Source organism: Aedes aegypti, chromosome 2, assembly GCF_002204515.2.
Source record: "Aedes aegypti strain LVP_AGWG chromosome 2, AaegL5.0 Primary Assembly, whole genome shotgun sequence".
Lineage (NCBI taxonomy): Eukaryota > Metazoa > Arthropoda > Insecta > Diptera > Culicidae > Aedes > Aedes aegypti.
This window is the reverse complement of record NC_035108.1, coordinates 302,204,525-302,230,007: the sequence shown is the minus strand read 5'-3', so window position 1 is coordinate 302,230,007 and position 25,483 is coordinate 302,204,525. Positions and strand designations below refer to the sequence as shown.

At 39.2% G+C, this 25,483-nt stretch overlaps 1 protein-coding gene across 1 annotated transcript in view; it reads left to right on the top strand.

Annotated features, from left to right (window-relative positions):
- The window catches only part of LOC5574483 (myotubularin-related protein 14), a 36,896-nt gene extending 25,775 nt beyond the window's left edge, over window positions 1-11,121 (top strand). Inside the window, exons 3-7 of the mRNA XM_021845553.1 lie at window positions 2,988-3,711; window positions 4,168-4,476; window positions 4,540-4,644; window positions 7,431-7,856; window positions 10,223-11,121. Of these exons, the coding sequence (XP_021701245.1) occupies window positions 2,988-3,711; window positions 4,168-4,476; window positions 4,540-4,644; window positions 7,431-7,856; window positions 10,223-10,379 (1,721 nt within the window). The 3' untranslated portion in view covers window positions 10,380-11,121. The remainder of the gene's footprint in view (window positions 1-2,987; window positions 3,712-4,167; window positions 4,477-4,539; window positions 4,645-7,430; window positions 7,857-10,222) is intronic.
- The last annotated feature ends 14,362 nt before the right edge of the window (window positions 11,122-25,483 follow it).

Below are 25,483 nucleotides of genomic sequence, written 5' to 3'. Positions count from 1 at the left end.
CCTATAAACCCCCACGCTGGGAAATACGTTTACCGAAAAAGGCGTTATGAGGTTCTGCACTGCATTCTTGTATTGGATTTACTTTAATGGCATTGTTGTTAGCAAATTCACAAAAAGGGAAAGAGAAAGAAAACATGATTTGTGCAGGCAGAGCCCCATAGGCCATGCTATACCAGTTAGCACGCCCGACGCCCACCGATGACAGAGTGGGTAGGCTCGCACCATCGTCCCGCCCTTCTACCTATTTTTGAGATAGGCAGTTCTGTCAAGGGTGTAAATAGTTATTATTATCCATGTAATCAAAATGTATTGCACCGATTTACGACCTTCTACGTGTTAACGACCTTAAGGTGGGAATATTTGCGTGCCGGGTATGCTCATCTTCCTGTTGTGACATCACTTCTTCACAATGGCTAGGAGGTTTCCTTCTTCATTTCGGTTGTTCTGGAAAGATAAGAAAACAAGGAAAGGAAGGGGCCACACCACTCCACAGAATGGCGGCCCATCTGATATTAGTTTTGTGTTAAATAATTATTGTTGTGAGTAGAGATCCTGAAAGGGAGAAATGCGTGTAGGCGGTAAGCCGCCAATCGAACCGTCAAAATCCCATTAGCTTTCAATGAGTTTGACATTAAAACGGGGTTTTATAATTGATAAATGTATCGATAGTTTCTCATCTGTTACGTTTCCTTATCGTAGCGCTGTCGATTTTTTCTATCTCCTGGGTGTTCGTCTCCGCTCGAGCAATGAGGACCATGATGAAATGAGAATATAAAAATGTGAGCATTAGTGTTGATCTACTAATAGATTAATTTAAACTGTTTTTCATGTGCTAAGTAACTTGTAAACTCCTACTCAATTATGTTTTGTTGGCCTACACGTTTTATTTAGACACAATTTTTATTTAGAAAACTATTTGGATCCGAGATTTTAGGTGCAGATTGAGCATGTTTGATAAAACAAGCATCCTGTTTTCAGTTAAAGAATGTTTAAGAAGTTGATGCTTCTGTTATTTATACTAGCTATATACAAGAATTCACTATTGATGTAATATATGGATATTGAATAAGTTTCAACGCGCGATTATAATACTTCAGTTTTCGTGCTGTTGTATTGGTGTATGTAGTGGGAAACCAATCAGTTTGGTGATTCTAACGTTAACAAATAGCACGACGAAAGGAAAGTTGATAATCTATCATCATTATAATTTCAGTCCTAGTTTCATGATCCGTTTAATAAATATAGTTTCGACAATAGTCACATGCTTACCATCCCTTATGGAAGTGTTGTTGATTCTATTGTCTATCGCTCATCAATTTCGCGCTACCCGGCAGGGACTTGGTCCTGGGTACCCAATACTCTGCTGTGTCTCAACTTCACGCAATACATTCTGTAGATGTGTGATACAGTTTGCGGAATATTATGATTTATCACTTCGTTCAGATGGAAAATTCTGTTATGGTACCATATTCACATATCAGATAACTCCCACCTGGAACGATGTAATACATCGGAGACATGTAGATTCAGATGTATGTATACGATTTATGCCTAGTTCGGCTGTGATCGACAGGCAATCAGTGAATTCAGTTTTTCAACTAGCTTGAAGCGATGAACGTTTCAAGACAAGCTCTCGTCTATCGACGAACGGTGATTGCTAGCAGATATTAGCAATCACCGGTCGTCGATAGACATTTCGGTTCTTTTCTGCTAAAGAAAGATCCGATTGTATGCCAAAGACTATGGCTCATGCTTTTCAATACAGCTGGAAAAACAAGAGCTACACCCAGCACCAAATAGTACGTAACTATGAGGCGGACCGGAAGGTTTGATGAGCAATCCCCACCTGATTCGGTTTGCCTCGAACTTGTCGAAAATCATTGGAGCTCTGGAGCTACAATGGAGAAGAAAGGGTTAAACTTAAGGTTTCCCAAGAATACCTGTAGAAAATCCTGCATAATATTGTCCAGGGTTTCGTTTACTAAGGAAAACCGTGGACGATACATTGGATGAGTTGTAGACAAATTCCAAGAAGAAATTACTGAAAAAAATACCTCTATTAATTTTTGTCTAGAATTTCTGGAGATATTCATCGTAATAATTAGAGAAATTCATAGAAGGCTGCTGTTGGCGGAGACACTTTTGTTCGGACGAAACACCTATTGATAGCAGCTTTTTCGTTAAGCAGCTTCAATGCTGAAAAATTCATTTATTTATCATATTATAAACTATTTTAAATTACATTTTAGTGTGCATATCCATATTTTACAAAAGTTTTAACTCCCGCCGACAGACACCACTTACTGCAAATTCTTCACCTCCACTATCTGCACACTATTGTTCAGTGTTGCCAGTTTCACCGAAAAATCACCACAACAACTGCTATGATCTATTTTAGAAATTTATGGCGGAATCTCTTAAAAATCTTTAGAGCAATTTCTGAAGCTAACGTGAGAGAAATAAGTGGTCGAATTTTTGACGGACCCGAATCGAAAATCTTGCAGGAACTCCTTGAGAAATCCGTAAAATAATCAATGGATGGATTCAGAAAGGAGAGTGGGAAAACTCCTGAACAAATGTTTGATGAATTCTTGAAGAAAATCATGAAAAATACATAAGTGGATAAATTCTATAAAGGAATTCTTCGACATGGCCTTAGAGAAATTTTTGGTCAAATTCTTGAAGGATGCCTTACTGCAAATCTTGGTTCCTGTTAAATCTTTTTGTTCGGTCTTTAGTTTTTTGTGGTCTCATTTCGGTTTTTGTTTGGTATGATGCAGGAGATCTCTATGGATCCTTTATTAGATATTCTAATATTCGGCCTAACTTTAGAAAATTGTCATAAAGTGGTGCGCAAATACTTAAAACAAAAGTCATTGTAGATAATATGGATTATAAACTATTTTTATCTCTAATGCTACCAGTCCAGAAATAGCGTACCAGCGATGAGTTCAATACTACAATGCTTTCTTATTTTTCATCACCAGATGAAGCGTACGAGGCGCAAGAAGAATCCTCATCGGACGAACCAGATTCCAAGGACTGGCCCCTGTTCGGGCGGTTGCGCCGGAAAGACATCCGACTGTTGAAAGCGCTCAACGTCGGCACCATCATCGATTTCATGGTGGAGAACAAAAAAGTGAAGTTCTGGTTGAACGTGACGTCGTCGGAGAAAGTGGACAAAGAGAATCGGTATAGCTTTTTCAAAATACTTGCACTGCCTTATCCCGGTTGCGAATTCTTCCGGGAGTACCGTGACAACAACTGCCACGGGGAGGGACTGATATTCGACTGGAATCAATCGTACGTGGATGCGGGAATACGGGTTCCGGACGATTCCGTCACTGCTCAGCTGAACATCGACTGGACCAACTACAAACAGTGGGATTTGGTGAAGATCACTCAGAACTACCTCCGACTGCTGCTCAAGTATCTACAGGAGAGCAGTTCGGGGATATTGGTTCACTGTATCAGCGGTTGGGACCGAACGCCACTCTTCGTTTCGCTGTTGAGGATTTCCCTCTGGGCGGATGGTGCAATTCATCAGTCGCTGGATGCGGCACAGATGCTCTATTTCACGATTGCGTACGATTGGCTGCTGTTCGGTCACAACCTGCCCGATCGGTTGAACAAGGGCGAGGTCATATTCTACTTCTGTTTTTACATACTCAAATATATCGTCGACGAGGAATATAGTGTCTTAACTCATAGGTGAGTGGTGCTGGATGCAGATTAATGTGATCAATTTTCAATCTTGATAATCTTAAGTTGCACCCACAAAATTTGTTCATTTGGATTTTATGATATTGTATCGATGGAATTTCTTATGGTTTTCTTGGAGTCTCATTAGCTACTTCGTATGTTTTCATTCCATTACAATTCATATGTGCTTTTTAAAGGAATATGACTAATTTTCACCAATGTTAGGAAAGTGTTAATCCGTTAAATTGTCAAATGAAAGCGTATGATATCCATATTTGTTTCTTATTCTCATACTTCCCGTTTCCTCAGTGTAGAGTTGATTGATTCTTTTTAATTTTTCACAATTACTTCTAGGGGTCCAAATAAAAAAATGAGGAGTGTAACTTAAGTAGTAATTTTTAGTTATCATCATGAGTTAGAATTGCGCGGGAGATGATAGCTAATGGTTCTATGCTCCGATTACAGATTCCGAAGCCAGCACAGCAGCGGCAGCAGTAGTATAGACGTAATCAGAACCGATAGCGACAGTATGCTGGACGGTTTGCTGTTGGATGGCGAGAGCCGTGGTTCCAGTGTCTCGCTGAACTCGGTGTCCAGTTATACAAGCGGGAGAAGCTCTTCGATGCACGATACGCAAACGTGCGTCAGTGCCGGGATCGGATTAACCGGTGGTGCAGCAAGCAATAGTATAGCAATCGCAAACTGCGTCGGCAATGGGAGGCATGGTGGTGCACACAGTTGTAATGGAGACGATAGTGTTAACTCGTACAATGGGTAGGCAGATTATTGCTTTGCTGTTAGAGTTAGATTTTTAAAAATGTATCCTTTCAATTTCAGCAATAACGGATTTGCAGCGCATAGTCATGAAAGTAGTAGCAGTATTGGATGCATATCTCATGATAGCTCGAATCACAATATTCAATGGTCACCTCAACCAAGAAGGTAGGTTTATGGGCATTCATTCATTCAGGTTGTAAAATTCTAGTTTCTAAAAACTTACGTTACACCCATAAGGTTTCAGAACCTACAAAGAAGTGTGTAGGATATTTTTTCCTGCGCTCCACCCAGGTTGGGTTGATAGCAATTCTATTTTTTGAGACTTGGTTACTATTTGTTATAATGGTTGTTTGCAATGTAATGATAAGCCTCTGATGAGCAAACTAGTCTTCATAGTCAGTTTTTACCTGACCATGGACATAACCCTATATCAACTGCTGTGATTCGCAGTAGACAGGATGTCCCGGGCCCGATCTATCTGACAAGGCCCTCTGTTACCATAGAAGATGGTGTATTCATTCATGTCGATAGCCTGTATTTTACCTATTTATTCATGTAGTGAATCCCGTTTTAATTTTAAGACTCCAAAGATTCCTACTAGGCTGTTCCAGTTTATTCAGGACTTCTTTTATAGATGCTCCAGAATGTTGTCTAGGAAGGCATTAAAAGATCTCTGCAGAAATTTCTCTAAGGATTCCTTTAGCAAGTCTCACAGATATTTGTGCTGCAATTTTGTCAAGGGATGCTTAGATGCATTCCTCCAGAATGTCTTCAGGAATTACTTCAGCAGTTAAACTTTAATACCTCCAATTATTTCTACAGCGATTACTTCAAAAACCTTCCCACGTATTATATGGGGATTTCTTTCTGAGATTTCTCCAATAATACTTCTACCTATTTCTCCAGTTGTCACACCAAGATATCATCCAAATATTTCTATAGGAATACTTTCTATAAAATCCATAAATGATTATACTATCAACCCTCCATAACTCGGTATTGAAGGAACTATCGAGTTAGAGAAGTATTGATTTACAGAACAAACCAATGCAAATGCGATCCATGGGACCATCGAGTTAGTCAGTAAAAAACTTGGTTTTCTATGGCTCTCTAACTCGATAGCGAGACATGGAATATTGAGTAAGAGATAGTAGATTGTACTAGAGTTAGTTTAATTCATGACTAAGTCTTATTAGTGTCAATTTTATTAGAGAAATTTGTTTAATTAATAAAATAAATCTTAAAAAGAAATTTCTACTGCGATTTTTAAAGTAATTCTTCAAGCCATTTCATACGGATTTCTTTCAGAATTATGTCACGATATTTTTACTAGGAATCCTATCATGACTACCTCACTGATTTCGACCAGAGATTCCTTAAAGAAATCTCCAATAATTTCCTCCAGATTTTTCACTAAGATTTTTCCAGGGATTGCTCCTGCTGTCTCTTTGTTGTGGAGGTTTTATGTTTTTGGTGAAACTGACAACATTGAAGGAGCTACACGCTAAGCCAGCTTCACGCAGCGCATGTGTTAAAACTACACAAAATAAGGCAACCAATGCAGGACTGGCTGGCTGAGTGAAAATTCTGTGTAAGTCGCACTCATGCTGTGTGTAACCGATGTGTTGGCCATTGACTGTGCGCGGATCGATGGAAATGGAACTGTCAGTCATCTCCCGCACGGCAGCAAACAGTTGGCCATTGGTAGGAAGAAAAGTTTTACGGTATTTTTTTTCTGGCGAGAGCCGGAAAATGGTCGCAAATGTGAAAGTGTTTTTTTCCCATTTGCTTCCGCTTCGGCTATTCCAATGAAAAAATCTCTGAAAAACTTTAAAATTGAAATGTTTTTTTCATGTTTTCAGAAGCAAAACAAAAATGGAAGCGAATTCCGCATTCCAAACGTTCCTCCACTGTGTGCATTTCACTCATTCGGTTTGTTTACCACCGTTTGCACAAAACTGTGTACAGCCCTCCTTGCACAGAATCTGTGCTGCATGAAGAGAGGCCGATTTTGTGCGCTCTGCACTCATTTTTGAGCGGATGAAGTTTAGCTTGTATATACGAATTCTATTATCATTTACGAACAGTGTAAATGGCGAGAAAAGAAAGTAAAATCTAAGTCGATAGTTGGAGATAGTTGTTCTTGGGAATGTAAGAATATACCAAAATGTAAGTCCTATTGTTAGTTAAGTTAGTCTAAATAATCAATGAAATAAATTTCCAGCATTGAAAAGCTGGCCAAACAGAATCTGCTGTTAATAAGTGCTCAAACATTCCGGAGTTGAGACTACCCAACACTCTTTTGAAGATTTTTTCCAATAATATATTGCCCGTGGATTACGTAACGTAAAGATTATACTAGTTGTTGACACCCTAGCCAACAAGCATTTTCCAAGAACTTAAAAAAAAACTTCTAAGAAGTTTCCTTTGGAATTCATTTTAAAAATACTTCAGGTTTCTTTCATGCAGTAATTTTGAAGTATCATCGGAAAAAAAAATTTCCATAAAAGTTCCTTCTCTGGGACTTTTATTAATTTATCTTTAGAAGACATCCTTATTGAATTCTTTGTGGGCCCTAAAATAATATAACATCAATTCTTAGGGAAGTTGTTTGTCTAATTCTTGAAAAATCACAGCACCACTTGTCTGTATGAATTAGGTAAAATATTTCGGAAAATATCTGAAACGATACCTTTGAAATTACTGAATCGAATTCGAAACAACTTAAAAAAATCAAGGTTTGTTTTTTAAATTTCTTGAGAAACGTTTTCACGATTCCTTAAGAGAACTTCAGGAAAAAAGATTGTCCAAATTTAGCGCATTTTTGTGGAATTCCTGCCTAGAGAAATGCTTGGAATAATTCGAAATATAAATTTTAAACATGCCAGTATCTTGTATCTAATTTCGAGAATATCAGTCAAGCTAATCATTTACTACATTATTATCCACAGAACTAGTCCTGTAACAGTGCCAAGTGCTAATAGACTAAGACAACGTCAAGAATCGTCGTCGTCACTGTCGGTCGGAAGCTGGCAAATGATAACCGGCACCGGAAGTTACCGCAGTGCCGAATCGGTAAACGAAATGCATTCCCATCTGCAGCAGAATCCTGGACACAACTGTCCCAATCATTCAAACCCCCAGCCTAACCATCATCACCACCATCAGCAGCAACAGCAACAAAATCAGAACTACAACACTAATCAACCCAGTAGCAATCATTCGTCGCTGTTTCATCTAGCGGGTGGCAGCACTCCAGGACCATCGAACAGTGCTTCCACGCCAAACGCTAACCAACATCATCCCAGTCAAACGACCAGTTGCTGTACGATCATTGACGGCGAGTACTACCCAAGCCAGCTGGATCTGTACGCCATGTAAGTCGCATAAGCATCGAACCACAGTGAGGGACAAAACTTTAAGACCATCTACTTCAATTTGTTGAATTTCAATATTTTCATTATACCTATAACCTATCATTGTGATTTTTAGTCAATAATTTCATTTTACTGTTTAATTATTTTATTCAACAACGTTATGATGAAGAGAACATCATATTCTTTCTCTTAGTGATGGATGGTTTGAATGTTCGGTTTCATTCGTTGGTAAAACGGTGTAATACGCCCCTTAAGGATAAACTGCTCTATCGCAATTACAAATGCTTCTTCTTCTTCTTTTTGGCATTACTTCCCCACTGGGACAGAGCCTGCTTCTCAGCTTAGTGTTCTTATGAGCACTTTCACAGTTATTAACTGAGAGCTTACTGTGCCTATGACCATTTTTGCATGCATATATCGTGTGGCAGGTACGAAGATACTCTATGCCCTGGGAAGTCGAGAAAATTTCCAACCCGAAAAGATCCTCGACCGGTGGGATTCGAACCCACGACCCTAAGCTTGGTCTTGCTGAATAGCTACGCGTTTACCGCTACGGCTATCTGGGCCCCTCAATTACAAATGCATTACTTCTATAGTTTTTCACGTCAAGATGTTGTTTATGTGCCCCGCCTGTCGTACTCTTCCACTTTTGGGTTCACCGTAGAGATGCTTCGACTTGCAGCAATGATACGTCTACAAATGTCTCTGTTGCAGTTGTTATCCGATGTTACCAATGATCCGAGGTAGACAAATTCATCCACCACCTCGGACTCATCTCCGTCGATCATCATACGTCTGCCAATGTGAGCTCTATCGTTCTTGGTTCTCCAGCCAGCAGATATTTCGTCTATGTCTAGTCTGTTTCCCGGGAAAACCGTTCTCGTCCATAATTTTCCATTGCTCTTCGCGGTCGATGGTATCATAGCTTTGAAATGGATGTATAGGTGGTGCGTGATATTCGCGACACTTTTTGGATCAGTCCAAACATAAAGATTTGATCCTTTGTCGATTGTCCGTCCACAAAACCGGCTTGATAACATCCTACAAATCTGTTTGGTTCTTTACGAATAGGGATTGCTCGATAGTTCTCACACTCTAACTTGTCACCCTTTTTGAATACTGGGTGTATTATTTCCTCCTTCCACTCCTCCCGTAGCTGCTCTGTATCCCAGATCTTGACTATCTATCGATGCAAACAAGTAGCTAACCTTTCCGGGCCGTTCTAATACCATCCTTTCCAACTGCTTTGTTGTTCTTGGGATTTTCGATAGCATCCTTACCTTATCCTATTGTGGGAGTTGGCATGTCTCTCGCATCCGCTGTACCTATGAATTTCATTCTTGCTGCAGCCTTGGTCTTCCGTCTCTGCTCCATTCAGGTATTCAGTGTAGTGCTGCTTTCACCGTTCAAGCACTTCACGTTCGGCCATCAAGATACCTCCATCCTTATCCTAGCAAATTTCGACTCGCGACACAACGCCTTTGCGGGATGCATTGAGTTTCTTGTAGAACTTACTCGTTTCTTGAGAATGATACAGCTGCTCCATCTTTTCGCATTCCAACTTTTCCATGCGGTGCTTTTTATCTCGGAATAGATGGGTTTGCTGCCTTAGCTTATGTTTGTATGGAACGATACGGGTACGTTGCTGAAACAACATTGCCGTCCAAAACCGTCTGACATTCCTCGTCGAACCAACCGTTCCGTCGATTTCCTTCCACCAATCCTATGGCACCTTCTGCTGCGCTTTCAATGTCTGCTTTGACACTACTCCAGCAGTCCTGCCTCATCAGGCAATGCTGCTTCAAGGCTTTGCGCGTAATCAATTGCAACTTCGGGTAGCATAAGCCGTTCCAGATTGTGCCGTGGCTGGCGTCGGTACCAAATGTTGTTCCCGACGGAAAGTCTTTGGCACACTTCAATCGAATCGATGTTTGCGCCACGATAGGTTCTGACGTCGATAATATCCGAGAAGTGTCTTCCAACAATCAAAACGTGCTCGATTTGTGATTCAGTCTTTTGGGGTGATCTCCAGGTGTACCGATACCGGAAATACATCCGGTACTGAAATCCACGTTTTAAGTTTGATCAATTTGGCACTCTTTTAAAAAATATATATATATGTAATCGAATTGCTCACGAGACGCCTCAGTTTTTTAGAATTATGCCCAATAGCTATTCTCCCAAACGACAGTATGTCAAACGAGGTAGACCCGCTTTTGTTCTGTCCTGCAAATGTGTGTTGCTCAAAATACATAAATTCAGCGAATATGTAAATGTTTATCGAGGTGGTCTTAAAGTTTAGTCCGTTACTGTACATATCCTAAAACAATATTAAAAATTGTCTAAATAATTTTATTTGCTTGCAGACGACGTGAACGCCTCACGCAGCTCCGGACGCTGTTCTACAACTGTTACTTCTCAACGATTGCATTCAAGTTCAATTCCGGCCCGGACTCCGCCCTCGGCAGCCTGCTGGGAAACTTTGCCGAAAAGGTCGGACTGGCGAGTCGAACACCCGTCTAGAGGGAAAAAACGTTCTTAAACTAATTCGGACCGCGAACGCGTTTGTCTTCCGTTCTAACAAAACATTACCTAGTGACAAAGAAAGAACAAAGTCTGCCTCTCTCTCTCAGTGTGATTTGTTCAAATATCCCCTATACGTATCCAAACGCATTGTTGGAGGAGCTTGACCCGAACCCCGAACCCGAAGCATATTAATGATGTTACTGATTTTTTAGTCAAACTGTCGACACTGAAGAAAGTAAATGGAAATATAGTTAAACACGACGACACAATAACACCTACCGCAGTGGTGTTCATTTCTCAGATATTCAAACGTAACTGTAATACTATTCAAACACGTAACGGCGATTTTTTGAACGAAATCTTAATCGATCTTAGCGTATATCTAGGGTTCATTTGATCGGCGACTCATGATGACAGATTGTTCGAATGATTGCAGCGCCAGAGCGAGTCGCTTTTTAAAGTTATAGGTTATTAATGTTGTTGAAACTGTATTACATTTTTTTTTTTTGAAAGGAATTTATGTTAATTTGATTTGTTTTTTTTTTAATGAGAAGAACAAACGTGCTAGATGATTTTATATTTACTCATTTTACCTTTTGTCAAACTTTAACTCGCATACTGACAGACGAAAAAAACGAAACAATAAGAATTTTCCAGTAATAGACGGTCATCCCTGTGTGAACATACACACATTTATCAGGAAACATATTGCAAACAATAAATGAAAAATGCATTTAAACGGTGGATGTTTTAGATTTATCATCAATATCACACAAGTCTTTGCTATTAGGATTTCTCTTAGGCTTATATAGGGCTTGTTTCATTTCCTTTTTTCTGCAAGTTGCGGGACGTAAGCTGGTTAAGTTATCCCCAGGGCGGATAGCAGGTCTTGTTTTAGAGACTTGGTTTTTGATTTAATGCAAGTCTCTAAAAATCTCTATTTTGAGGAGAAGGTGTTTAAAATCTCTCTTTAACCAATGTGGTCAAAGTCACTATTTTCCTTTCCACTACTAGACTTTGATTCGAAATACATAACCAGGAATTTCCACATGGATGGACTCTGAAAATTCTTCAAAATGTTATTCCAGAAGTCGCTTCAGAGATTTTTCCAGTATTTAAAAAAAAATCCAGATAGGTTGATTGAAGATTTTTTGAAGAATTTCGTTTAAGGTGAAGATGAATCGAAGCCAAACCCCAAATTTTCAAGAGCACAAATCTGGAGAACCGAATACCTGCTTGAGCTGAAAACTTAATCGATTGGTCACCACCAGCGAGTGACCAATCGATTAAGTTTTCAGCTTAAACGGATGTTTGGTTGTCCAGATCCGTGCTCTTGAAAATTTGGGGTTTGGCTTCGATTCATCTTCACCTTAAGGCTTTTCGAAGTACAGTAATTTCTCGATTATATCACGGATCCAAATACAAATTAGCATGATATACCGAAACGTGATATAATGAAAAAGTATTTTTCTTCCATATAATTTTCTTTAAAATTTGAGCTTTATGGTGCAGAAATGCAAAGCACGTAAGAGATGGGTCAAATAGATATACGTTGGTTGTTTAGGGTTATTTTTCAATGCAAAATGTATGAATTTCATACAATTATTGTGGTGTGATAAAATTGAACAGAAAACCGTGCTAAAATCGAGAGTGATGTAATGAAGCGATATTAAAACGAGCAGTGATAAAATCGAGAAACTACTGTACTCATACAAGAAGTTCCTACGTCGTTTTTGTCAGTTATTTCTCCAGCCATTTTCATATGAACTCCTTCGTGAATTCATACACGAGTATTCTAAGAAATTATTCCAAAGTTCTTTCATAGATTATACCTGGTAATCTATGAAAAACTCTTTGAGAAACTCCCTAATAAATTATACCAGTGATTCATCATTAAGGGGTCTATTTTGTAAATCGAGTAGATTCATGTGACTCGTATCTGACTGTCGATCAAAAGAAGTATGCATATTCAGATGTCACTCGAGTGATAGAGCCGTTTCGAGCCAATTTTTTGGTCGACAGTGACTGCAGTCGATCGATTCGACTTATAAAATGGAGCCCTTAGTTCCTCCAGAAATTCATCTAGAAAATTCTCCAACTTTTCATCCACGATTACTCCGACAGTTTTCCCAAACAATACTCGAGTAATTTTTCAAGCAACATTCTCATATCTTCTTCATAATTTTATTTGAGGTTTCATACCAACAAATACTACAGCAATTATTCCGACCATTTCCACAGAAGTTTCTTCAGGAAATCTTTTCAATATTGTTAAAGGAATAACTCCAGAAAATCTTGCAGGATTTTATCTAGAGATTCAAATGATTATTTGATCTAGCTTTTCTTGATTCAGCAATAATTCCCGGATTTTTTTTTCAGGGATTTCTTCAATAATATCTTAAAAATGTCTTTGACGGATAACTTCTTGAGAATTTCTTTGGGAAATTTCTCAAAGAATTTCTGATGGACTTTCTGAACTTATCATAGGTGTTTGGAGAAGGAGTAAATGAAAGTCTTTTGTAGCACGCTGTGATGTCACGAACGATCGCTAAAAGCTGTATTCATAATATGTGTTAGAATCGTAGCAAACTTAATCGTATCTTTAACTTACATTGGTCTATCCTTACTCCGAAAAGCTTTCGACTCTCCCCAGCAAAGCTCTAATCAATTCCTTATAGCTGACTGCAATAGTTTAAACATTAGATTATACAATTTCAACTGTGTTACACCATTTACTTGTAAGTATCAAATAGGGGTGATCGGGGCAATATGGGCCGCCTAAGGAAAACGCCATGGAAGCCATAGAAAAACAGCAAAAATTAGGGTTTAAATGCAAGTGACTTGTACTATAAAATGTTATCTTCCATGTTACGTCGATAATTAATGTTAACATCAACTTGCAAATGTTTACAGGAACTTTTTGGAAAACCATGTTTTTCTACGTGGTCACCAACCATATGGGGCAGTATGAGCCACCTCATTCAATCGAGTGATTTTTATTTAAAACAGTATAGAGAAGAGTTAGTGGTGAAGAGTACATTATTGGAAAGGAAATTGTATTAGCTTTGCTTAAAATTATTGGTTCTAGCGGCTTATTTTTTAAATATACATAATTCATAGTAAACAGACCATGTTATACTAGCACTAAATTGCGATACTTGGTTCAACGTATTTTCTAGCAAAGTGTTCCACTTGTAATGGTGCAGTAAAAAAATAATCTGGTATATTTAGGCAATGCACTTTTATGTTCAAAACATCGTTTGTTTTGCTTAAATCTAGGTGGCTCATTTTGCCCCGCCCTTTCACCTTGAAAATAATATATTGTTTTTCAATAATTTTGTTTACGAACAAATCTAATTTCGCTCACTAACTGTTCATTATGGTCAGAAGTTTCAATGGATTGGTAAAATTTACCAGAATTATGAATATAATTGTCTTATAGGCTTAATCAAAAACTGCCAAAATTATAAGCTTTTTATGACGAAGGACAAATTTGTACATTTTTGTAAATATCTTGAGTGTTCAAACGAATATTTTTACGGTTTTTATTGTGGTGGCTATTTGAGGCATCCTTTAGCAGATCATAATGACACTAGACATTAAAACACTATTTTGAGGTCAAAACCGGGGTGGCTCATATTGCCCCGTATGTTCATATTGCCCCCATTGCCCCTATGGGTTTCACTACCCTACGTGTCTACGCTTATCAGCGATCACCGTAAACTAGAATACAATTTCGGCATTATTATAAGGGGCCGTCCATAAATGACGTAGCATTTTTTCACTGATTTTTTACACCCCCCTCCCCCCTCGTAGCATTTCGTCACAAATACTGATACCCCCCCTTGGAAAATACGTAGCATTTCAAGCAACCCCCCCCCCCCCCCTACATTTTATTAATTTGTTTTCCTTAGCAATTGGGTTAGAACAAAAAAATTGGAATTCAAAAGTTCAATACAGATTTTGCTATTATTTACTGACTGAAACGTAAGGATAATCTAACGAATATATGTTTGATTTGCAGTAGCGCTCAAAAGTAATGTAATTTGGAAAACAGTTTTAAATGAACTTTCCTATTTAAGTTGTTGGTTAAATTGTATTACTTTTGCTGTTGTTACCATGAACATTTAGTTTACAGCTGAAAATATAGAAAAAAGGGAAAATCTTTGATTGGATTGATGAAGCTAACAGTAACGAGTTGGGGTACAATAGATTTTCTAATATGTTTAAAAGAAATTTAGTTATATTAGAGGATTGTTTTTTAATTATTCGTTGTTAGGAAACAGATTTCAATGAAAATGATCAAGATAAGATATATTTGATTTGAAATTGATATTCGTCATTATGATCCAAATTCAAATCCATTTATCAATCAGGTGCCAGATTACACTTGTTATATTTGGAATGTTCAGAAAATCTAAGTGATTATTGTACAAGTAATTCAACTTTATTGATATTTCAGCTTAACTTCATTATCGTTCCCCATACTGAAATAATCTTACACAACCTATAACGATACAATTAAATACTAAAAATAATCTTTCTTCAAATTACCGAGTTATTAAGAAAATTGAATGATAGAACAATTTCTATAACACTCGAATCAGTTGTCCAGGCTTTTCCAGCAAGTTTTATTCAGCCTAAGTTATTAAGAAAATTGAATGATAGAACTATTTCGATAACACTCGAATCTGTGGTCCAGGCTTTTCCATCAAGTTTTATTCAGGCTATTCCATCAAAAGCATTGATATATCAAAACAAATCGATGAGTTGATTGGGTAAAGATCTTCTGCAACCTTGAAAGCATAATTCATGGAATGAATATCTTGTTTAAATGTAATATTTGTCAAAATGAACATATTTTTTTTTTAAGAAATAAGCTCTAACAGAATCTATATAAATAAAAATGGAATGGTGTTTGTATGTCACGAAATGGCTTACGAACGGGTCAGCGGATTTGGATAATTCTTTCTTCATTTTGTTCGTCAATGGTCCCGACGTGTTTGTGTGTATAAAAGTTGCAGGATATTCACCGGGAAAGTCGGAATAACGAGAGTAAACGGAACTGTCATTTTGTATGGGACGATTCGTAGTGGTTTTCAACAGCCTACTTGATGGCAAGACGAAGTTTGCCGGGACCACTAGTATATGAATAAGACTAAAACAATGTTTTCCAAGTCGTTAAAGCGTTGATTTTTAATTAATTTATCTTTTAATTTATTTATTTATAAATTAATTTATTATTACATGAATATATTGCACTACAGAAAATCTAAAATTGTATTACAATTTTGTCAATCATGTCATATGAATGTTTTGAAGCTGAATCATCCTTTTATAACCCAACTTTACAAGTCAAACAATGAAAAAAGAAGTTTGATAAAAAAATTGTGTGTCGTTTTTTTCAGCACCTCTTATTTTAGCGGCGTGATCTAAAATGCTACGTCCACTAGCTAGGACCCCTCCCTCCCCCTCGTCACACATCGTCACAAATTCGTAAAGCCCCCCCTCCCCCGTAAAAAGCTACGTCATTTATGGACGACCCCTAAATTAATTTTTCAATAACAACAATAGTGTCGTTTTCCCTCATCGTTCATCCCTCGCATATCAAAGCGAACTGACATCTTGACCCTTCTCTGAGCAAACGCTCAACTGCACCCGGATTAACACGGCAATCGACAAAAAATGGCTATGAACAAATGGACCTCTCTTGGACTGAGAAAAGCATCCTTGCGTGCTCTTCGATCTGTAGGTATACCTGCGAAAAGTAGAGAGCGCAAAGAGACAGCGTAGCATCAGATCCAAAAATAGATTAGGTAAAAGAATAGTGTGAATTTAAACGTTGTGCACTAGTACAATAGTCGAATTGATCCTCCCTCTAGTGATGCCCAATGGCGAAATGAGCTACAAATTAGAATATAAGTAAATTGATAATAATAAGAAATTCTTGGTTGAAATGTTGGACATGTCCAGCCAATTTTGGAAAATTCTAAGAATTCAGTGCAGACATCTATGGAGAAATTATTGTTCGAACTCATAAAAAATGTTCTAAATGTAAATCTTGGACGAAATCGATTAAAGAACCAATGGATGAACTCCAGGTTTTTGTTGATAAATTTGTGAAAGAATATTTGATAATGATTGATAATTGCAGTACTTTTTGAGGGTATTCCTAAGAAGTTTGAAATGATTCAAAAGTAATTTGACTGTGCACACTCCATTTGAAGTTTATATGGAAATTACAATGGAAAACGCCAGCTACAACTTTGCCAAAGACCACATTTTGATTGGACGTTAGGATATTTCATTTTTCATTTCATTTTTATTTATTTTTTAATTTTATCTTTACAGCTTTTAGTGACACTTGCAGAGATTTGGTCCACCTTGCAACTGCGACTTTAAACAATTTCTTATTAGAATATTTCAATACATTTTAGACGTACCGTATTCCGGGGTAAAATTGATCATTTTTTGTTATATTTCTTCAAAATTTCATTTGAAAATGCATATGTTGCGAGTTTTATATCTTTAAAACAAGTACTGGCACCCAATGCTTGTGTCCATATACTGTATTTTATTTTCTGAAAGTTTAAAGCATGTTTAAAAAATGTTTAAAGTGATTTTTTGATTAGGCTGATATGGGGTAACATTGATCACCCATGAAAATAACATTCGATAATACTGAAAATATCATTACATACTAAAATCATAGTCCCTGAAGCCGAATATGAAAGCGAAACTCTTACAAGTCATTTAGTTTCTTAGTTACAGTTAACTCTCCCTTACTCGATAATCCGTATCTCGAAATCGAGTTAGAGAACCATAGTAAAAGTTGGTTTTCATGGCTAACTCGATGGTCCCTTGGATCGCCGCAGTTGCATTTGTTTTCTGTTCTGTAACTCGATACCTCCCTAACTCGATGGTCCCTTCAATATCGAGTAAGGGAGAGTCGACTGTATTTCAAAATTAAAAACACCCTGGATTGTAAAATAGCCTAAATGTAGGCAATTTCCTAAGGAATTTTTGCATTCTTTATGGTAATTTGAGAATTATGCTTAACTTAACATACCTATTTATGAAAGTTTTGCCAACGGAATCGTTTTCAGCGATGCGATTTTTACTAAAACCAGCGTTTCTTCTGCTTAAAACGTTTTTAGAACTCATGTGAGACATGATTCTTTGATCGCGTCATCATAATCATGAAAATCATTGTTTCCAAAAATTGAAAAATTTACGCATGAACACAACTTAATTTTTGCGAAAATATTACTTACTTACTTACTTATTTGGCTTTACATCAATTATCTTGATAAAGCCTCGCCAACAATATTTCGCCAATTCCCTCGGTTCATGGCCGCTTCTCTCCATCCTCGACTGTGACCCACGCTCTCCAGGTCCTGGTGTACCTGATCAATCCACCTAGCTCGCTGCGCCCCACGCCTTCTTGTTCCGACCGGATTCGTGGCGAACACCATCTTTACAGGGTTGTTGTCCGGCATTCTTGCAACATGCCCTGCCCAGCTTATCCTTCCAGCTTTAGCTACCTTCACGATACTGGGTTCGCCGTAGAGTTGAGCGAGCTCGTGGTTCATCCTTCGCCGCCACACGCCGTTCTCCTGCACGCCGCCGAAGATCGTCCTTAGCACTCGGCGTTCGAAAACCCCAAGAGCTTGCAAGTCCTCCTCGAGCATAGTCCACACCTCATGCCCATAGAGGACTACCGGTCTTATGAGCGTTTTGTACATCGTGCATTTGGTGCGGGGGTGAATCTTTCTTGACCGCAGTTTCTTCTGGAGCCCATAGTAGGCACGACTTCCGCTGATGATGCGCCTTCGTATTTCCCGACTAACATTGTTGTCAGCCGTCAACAAGGATCCGAGGTAGACGAACTCGTCCACCACCTCGAAGGTATCCCCGTCTATCGTAACACTGCTTCCTAGGCGGGTCCTGTCGCGCTCAGTTCCGCCAACCAGCATGTACTTTGTTTTCGACGCATTCACCATTAGCCCGACTCTTGTTGCTTCGCGTTTCAGGCGGGTGAACAAATCTGCCACCGTTTCAAATTTTCTCCCAATAATATCCATGTCGTCCGCGAAGCAAACAAATTGTCCGGATCTCGTGAAAATCGTGCCTCGACTGTTAAGTCCGGCTCTCCGCATGACACCTTCAAGCGCAATATTGAACAACAGGCACGAAAGTCCATCGCCCTGTCGTAGTCCCCGCCGAGACTCGAACGAACTGGAGTGTTCGCCCGAGATCTTCACGCAGTTTTGCACACCGTCCATCGTTGCTCTGATCAATCTTTTGAGCTTCCCGGGAAAGCTGTTCTCGTCCATGATTTTCCATAGCTCTATGCGGTCGATACTATCGTATGCCGCCTTGAAATCGATGAACAAATGGTGCGTAGGGACCTGGTACTCACGGCATTTCTGGAGGATTTGCCGCACGGAAAAGATCTGATCCGTTGTCGAGCGGCCGTCGATGAAACCTGCTTGATAACTTCCCACGAACTCGTTTGCTATAGGTGATAGACGACGGAAGAGAATCTGGGATAGCACTTTATAGGCGGCGTTTAGGATGGTGATTGCACGATAATTTTCACACTCCAGTTTGTCGCCCTTTTTGTAGATAGGGCATATAACGCCTTGCTTCCACTCCTCCGGTAGCTGTTCCGTTTCCCAGATTCTGACTATCAGCCGATGCAGACAAGCGGCCAACCTGTCCGGGCCCATCTTGATGAGTTCGGCTCCGATACCATCCTTGCCAGCGGCTTTGTTTTTCTTGAGCTGTTGAATGGCATCCTTAACTTCCCCCATCGTGGGAGCTGGTTGATTTCCGCTATCCGCTGTGCTGACGTAGCCATCACCTTCGCTGTCCTGACCTTGTGTGCCTGTGTTCTCTGCGCCATTCAGGTGTTCATCGTAGTGCTGCTTCCACCTTTCGATCACCTCGCGTCCGTCCGTCAAGATGCTCCCATCCTTATCCCGGCACATATCAGCTCGCGGCACGAAGCCTTTGCGGGATGTGTTGAGCTTCTGATAGAACTTCCGCGTTTCTTGAGAACGGTACAGCAACTCCATCTCTTGGCATTTCACCTCTTCCAGGCGGCGCTTTTTGTCCCGGAATAGGCGGGTTTGCTGTTTCCGCTTCAGTCTGTATCGTTCCACATTTTGCCGCGTACCATGCTGCAGCATTGCAGCCCGCGCTGCATTCTTCTCCTCTAAAACCTCTTGGCACTCCTCGTCGAACCAATCGTTTCTTGAGCTCCGTTCCACATATCCGACAACGCTTTCGGCAGCGTCGTTAATGGCTGCTTTGACTGTCCTCCAGCAGTCCTCAAGAGGGGCCCTATCGAGCTCGCCCTCATCCGGCAACGCTGCCTCAAGATGCTGCGCGTACGCATTGGCGACATCCGGTTGTTTCAGCCGCTCGAGATTGTACCGGGGCGGGCGTCGGTACCGTACATTGTTGATGACGGATAGTTTTGGGCGCAGTTTCACCATCACCAGGTAGTGGTCGGAGTCAATGTTGGCGCCACGATAGGTTCTGACGTCGGTTATGTCGGAGAAGTGCCGTCCATCGATCAAAACGTGGTCGATTTGCGATTCTGTCTGCTGAGGTGATCTCCAGGTGTACCGATACGGGAGGCTGTGCTGGAAATAGGTGCTACGAATGGCCATGTTCTTGGAGGCGGCAAAATCTATCAGTCGTAGGCCGTTCTCGTTCGTCAGCCGGTGGGCGCTGAACTTTCCAATCGTCGGTCTGAACTCCTCCTCCTGGCCAACCTGAGCATTCAAATCTCCTATGATGATCTTGACGTCGTGGCTTGGGCAGCGGTCGTACTCGCGTTCGAGCTGCGCGTAAAATGCGTCCTTGTCATCATCAGTGCTTCCGGAGTGTGGGCTATGCACGTTGATTATGCTGAAGTTAAAGAATCGGCCTTTGATTCTTAGCTTGCACATTCGTTCATTGATCGGCCACCACCCGATCACGCGCCTTTGCATATCACCCATCACTATAAAAGCTGTTCCCAGCTCGCGTGTGTTGCCGCAGCTCTGGTAGATGGTATGATTACCTCTAAACGTTCGCACCAATGCTCCTGTCCAGCAGACCTCCTGCAGCGCTACGATGTCGAAACCGCGGGTCTTCAGTACATCGGAGAGTATGCGAGTACTTCCAATGAAGTTGAGAGATTTGCAGTTCCACGTACCGAGTTTCCAATCGCTAGTCCATTTTCGTCGCTGTGGTCTTTGCCGATTGTTCCGGTCCGTATTCTCTCGTTGACGTTCCTGTGCTGATGTGTTTTTACGGCTGGCTTGCAGGGCCTGACACCAACCCCCTAGATTTCCGGAGGACCATTCCCCCTAAATGTTCGGAGGGCCATAGTGCGCAGTTTAGCTTAGAGTCCTTCTCTGGCACTCGGACGATGATCAGCCGCCCCTGACATGGGGAACAGACGCTGTTGTGAGCCGCTCCTAACGTGGAGTACAGACGCTCCAGGTTTGCAAAAGCAAACCCCCCCTTCCCTGTCAGCATACGACCAAAGTTCCCACCGGGGGTTGGTTACCCGATCTTCCCCAAGGTTACTCGTACCCCGGCCAGTACCGCGAGGAGGTAGGGATAGGAGTTGCTGGGCAAGAGGCTAAGGACCGCACAAAGGGGTCTATTTTATTCCTGCAGGTACGCGAGGTACCAATGGTACGCCATGCCCAGCCATTTACCGCGCCAAATATTATAATAAATATAATATTATAATAAAAAATAATACTTCATGATTGCAAGTTGCAATAATTTCTACGTTCTCCATTTAAGGTGATTATAGAACGAAGCTAAACCTCAAATTTTCAAAAGCACGAGACTTGAAAACCAAACACAGAGTGCCCACCAAATATCCATTTTGAAGTTCCCGCTTTTTTCCCGGTATAATTTTCAAAATTTTCCCGATTTTTCATTGAGGGACCCAAACGCAAAATGGGGACAATTTGGTCTGTTTTTAAATCGAATATAATAAAAATTCTTATTCAAGCTTTTCGACGGAATTTTTAGGTACCTAATGTTTCTCTCAAATAGGAAACATTATTATTTTATAGGAGATTGGCTTGTTTTTTTGGCTCCTGTACAATTAGTATGAAATGAAAAAAAATAAAAAAAATAAATAAATGAAACAAAAACTTCAAAGTCGATTATCTAACTAGGTTTCTGTCACTTACACTTCTTTGCTTCTAACCCCGTTTCCCATTTTCTCAGCTTTCTCGGAAGATTTTCAAATATGTTATTCCACATAACCACGTTGGAGCCCTTGAGCAAAACAAATTGACCTGCTCTCAAACTAACTCGCGACATACAAACACCATTCCATTTTAATTTATATAGATATGCCCAATTTTAACATATTTCGGTTGTTTTTCTTCATAAAAATGAAGATTTGTATCTCACCTTACTTATTCAATTTTTAGTCGATTTAGTCTATTTTAGTCGAACTAATGATACATTAGAAGCTCTTATAGATAAAGCATTGCTTTAAAAAATATCCGATTATATTAATTTATTATTCAGTAACTAATGAAAATTATGAATCCAATATGTTTGAATGCATAAAACTTCTGCAAGAAGTTTTCAGACTCTGATTCAAAGTTTTGAGTCGGATAAGTCAGAGAAAAAACAATCAACTCCAAGTAACATAAAAAAAATCATAATATAGGGTAAGTGTACCAGTTATGGCCATAGTGGTTCCCTATTTCGCCATACGTGTTAACTTAAATTTCTTCAAATTTTGAAAAGTTTTGTGTGTTTTAGCAGTAAGATAAAGGATGTATCTAGGTGCTAAAACATTCAAAAGTATAAAAAATGTAAAAGTTATCGAAATTTTACATATGGCCAAATAGGGAACCACTATGGCCATAACTGGTACACTTTCCCTATTTTGAAACATTGCCAACCAATTTGAAACATTTCTAAGAAGTTTAGTGTAGCAAAATAGACTATTTCAATACAGTACCAGAATAACGGCCTAACTGACAAATGTAAACAAATTGAGTTTTATTCACCTAACAGTTTATTTGATAAACTACAATCATATACTGCACTACTGTTTCTTAAAAATAACGTTTTTCACGAAATAAGTGAGAAAAACATAAAGCCACATTTGATATTTTCTTTCGATACGAACTCTGATGTCAATTTCGCCCACCTTCCTCCCCTGTGGTAACCGGGCGCATTTGCGATTGAGTGTGGCAGCAGGGCGCATTTAAAACTGAGTGTGCAGAAGGTCGATAGTGAAAAAGGTTCGTGTGAAAGAGCGTAGCAAAACGGCGAAGCTGAATGTAGTCAAATCAGAAGGATGAGGTAACTGAAGGAGACGAAAAATCGAGGGGCGCAACAATCCTCAATTTTGATGAATGGCGCATGATGCTTTTTATTTATTTTAACATGTTGTTCATAATCTGCTAATCTGCTAATATCAACGCACCCCCCTAGCCATGGCAAATCTACGTTGTTTACACAAACATCCCTATAAACCCCTACGCTGGGAAATACGTTTACCGAAAACGGCGTTATGAGGCTCTGCACTGCATTCCTGTATTGGATTTACTTTAATGGCATTGTTGTTAGCAAATTCACAAAAAGTGAAAGAGAAAGAAAATATGATTTGTGCAGGCAGAGCCCCATAGGCCATGCTATACCCGTTAGCACGCCCGACGCCCACCGATGACAGAGTGGGTAGGCTCGCACCATCGTCCCGCCCTTCTTACCTATTTTTGAGATAGGCAGTTCTGTCAGGGTGTAAATAGTTATTATTATGCATGTAATCAAACCGATTTAAGACCTTCCACGTGTTAACGATCTTGAGGTGGGGATATTTGCGTGCCGGGTATGCGTATCTTCCTGTTGTGACATCACTTCTCCACAATGGCTTGGAGGTTTACTTCTTCATTTCGGTTGTTCTGGAAAGATAATAAAACAAGGAAATGAAGGGGCCACATCACTCCACAGAATGGCGGCCCATCTGATATTAGTTTGTGTTAAATAATTATTGTTGTGAGTAGAGATCCTGAAAGGGAGAAATGCGAGTAGGCGGTAAGCCGCCAATCGAACCGTCAAAATCCCTTTTCAAAATGCTTTTCATGTGCTAAGTAACTTGTAAACTCCTACTCAATTATGTTTTGTTGGCCTGCACGTTTTATTTAGACACAATTTTTATTTAGAAAACTATTTGGATCCGAGATTTTAGGTGCAGATTGAGCATGTTTGATAAACAAGCATCCTGTTTTCAGTTAAAGAAAGTTTAAGAAGTTGATGATTCTGTCATTTATACTAGCTATATACAAGAATTCACTGAATAAGTTTCAACGCGCGATTATAATACTTCAGTTTTTGTGCTGTTGTATTGGTGTATGTAGTGGGAAACCAATCAGTTTGGTGATTCTAACGGTAAAAAATAGCACGACGAAAAGAAAGTTGATAATCTATCATCATTATGATTTCAGTCCTAATTTCATGATCCGTTTAATAAATTCCGCGTATGATTCGGCAATTTTAACAATTTATACATGTGTATTCGAAGAAAACAGACTACGAGCATTTATTACCTTGCAGATATTTATCATTTTCTACAGCCTATTGAATGTTTCCTCGATCTTCAGCCACTTCATACCAGTCTCCATTATCCTCATTAATTTCAACTGTTTCTTGCAGTGATGATGTATTTAGGTCATTGAATACTAATGATCAAAATTTTATTTGAACATTTATCTCAATCTTAACTGTCAAAGTCGTTAGGTCGAAAATTCCAGATGAAAAATGTTGCTGTATTTTGAAAGATGTGAACAGTATATTTGGAAATTTCAACAAATAATTTTGTGTTATGAAAATTGTAAACCTTTTCACCATTTTGAAGTTGTAGCGGTGTTTTACTGAAATGTCCAGCTTGGAAAAATTGAATTCGATAATACTGATATCATATTAGAAATATTATTACGTTCTTAAGATAGTTCTGAACTTATGTCAACAGTTGTTTAATTTTTAGGCAAGAGCTTTTTCTGTTGTTTATGATTATTAATCCTTTAAATTAATCCATTAATTTTATCTTAAAATTTCTATTCACCTCTCATTCAAAAGAAGTTTGGGAACCTATGGCCTAATTTAATAATACCTATACATTGATTGTAACAAAAAATTTGATCTTGGGATGTTGATTTGCCTCCTAATCATAGTTTCGACAATAGTCACATGCTTACTATCCCTTATGGCAGTGTTGTTGATTCTATTGTCTATCGCTCATCAGTTTCGCGCCACCCGGCAGGGACTTGGTCCTATGTACCCAATACTCTGCTGTGTCTTAACTTCACGCAATACATTCTGTAGATGTGTGATACAGTTTGCGGAATATTATGATTTATCACTTCGTTCAGATGGAAAATTCTGTTATGGTACCATATTCACACATCAGATAACGCCCACCTGGAACGATGTAATACATCGGAGACATGTAGATTCAGATGTATGTATACGATCTATGCCTAGTTCGGCTCTGATCGACAGGCAATCAGTGTATTCAGTTTTTCAACTAGCTTGAAGCGATGAACGTTTCAAGACAAGCTCTCCACTATATATGCTAGCAATCACCGGTCGTCGATAGAAATTTCGGTTCTTTTCTGCTAAAGAAAGATCCGATTGTATGCCAAAGACTATGGCTCATGCTTTTCAATACAGCTGGAAAAACAAGAACTACACCCAGCAACAAATAGTACGTAACTATGAGGCGGACCGGAAGGTTTGATGAGCAATCCCCACCAACATGTTGTTCATAATATGAAAATAAATCAAATGGTTTGTTACAAAAGTAATATTGTAATGGATCATACAAAAATGCATCATGCGATTAAATCGATCGGAAACGTAATATAGAATTGAAATTATATCCGCTGAACTTCAAACCGATTTTACTGGCAATGTATTAGTGTTCACATTCGCCCCTATTCTGACTCTGTATTGATTTGTACAAGAAATTAAATCATTATTATTTAAATAATATTTGTTCAAGATTTCAGATGCCTAATGGCAATACTATCAACCATATCAACTTTCTACAATTTATTTTT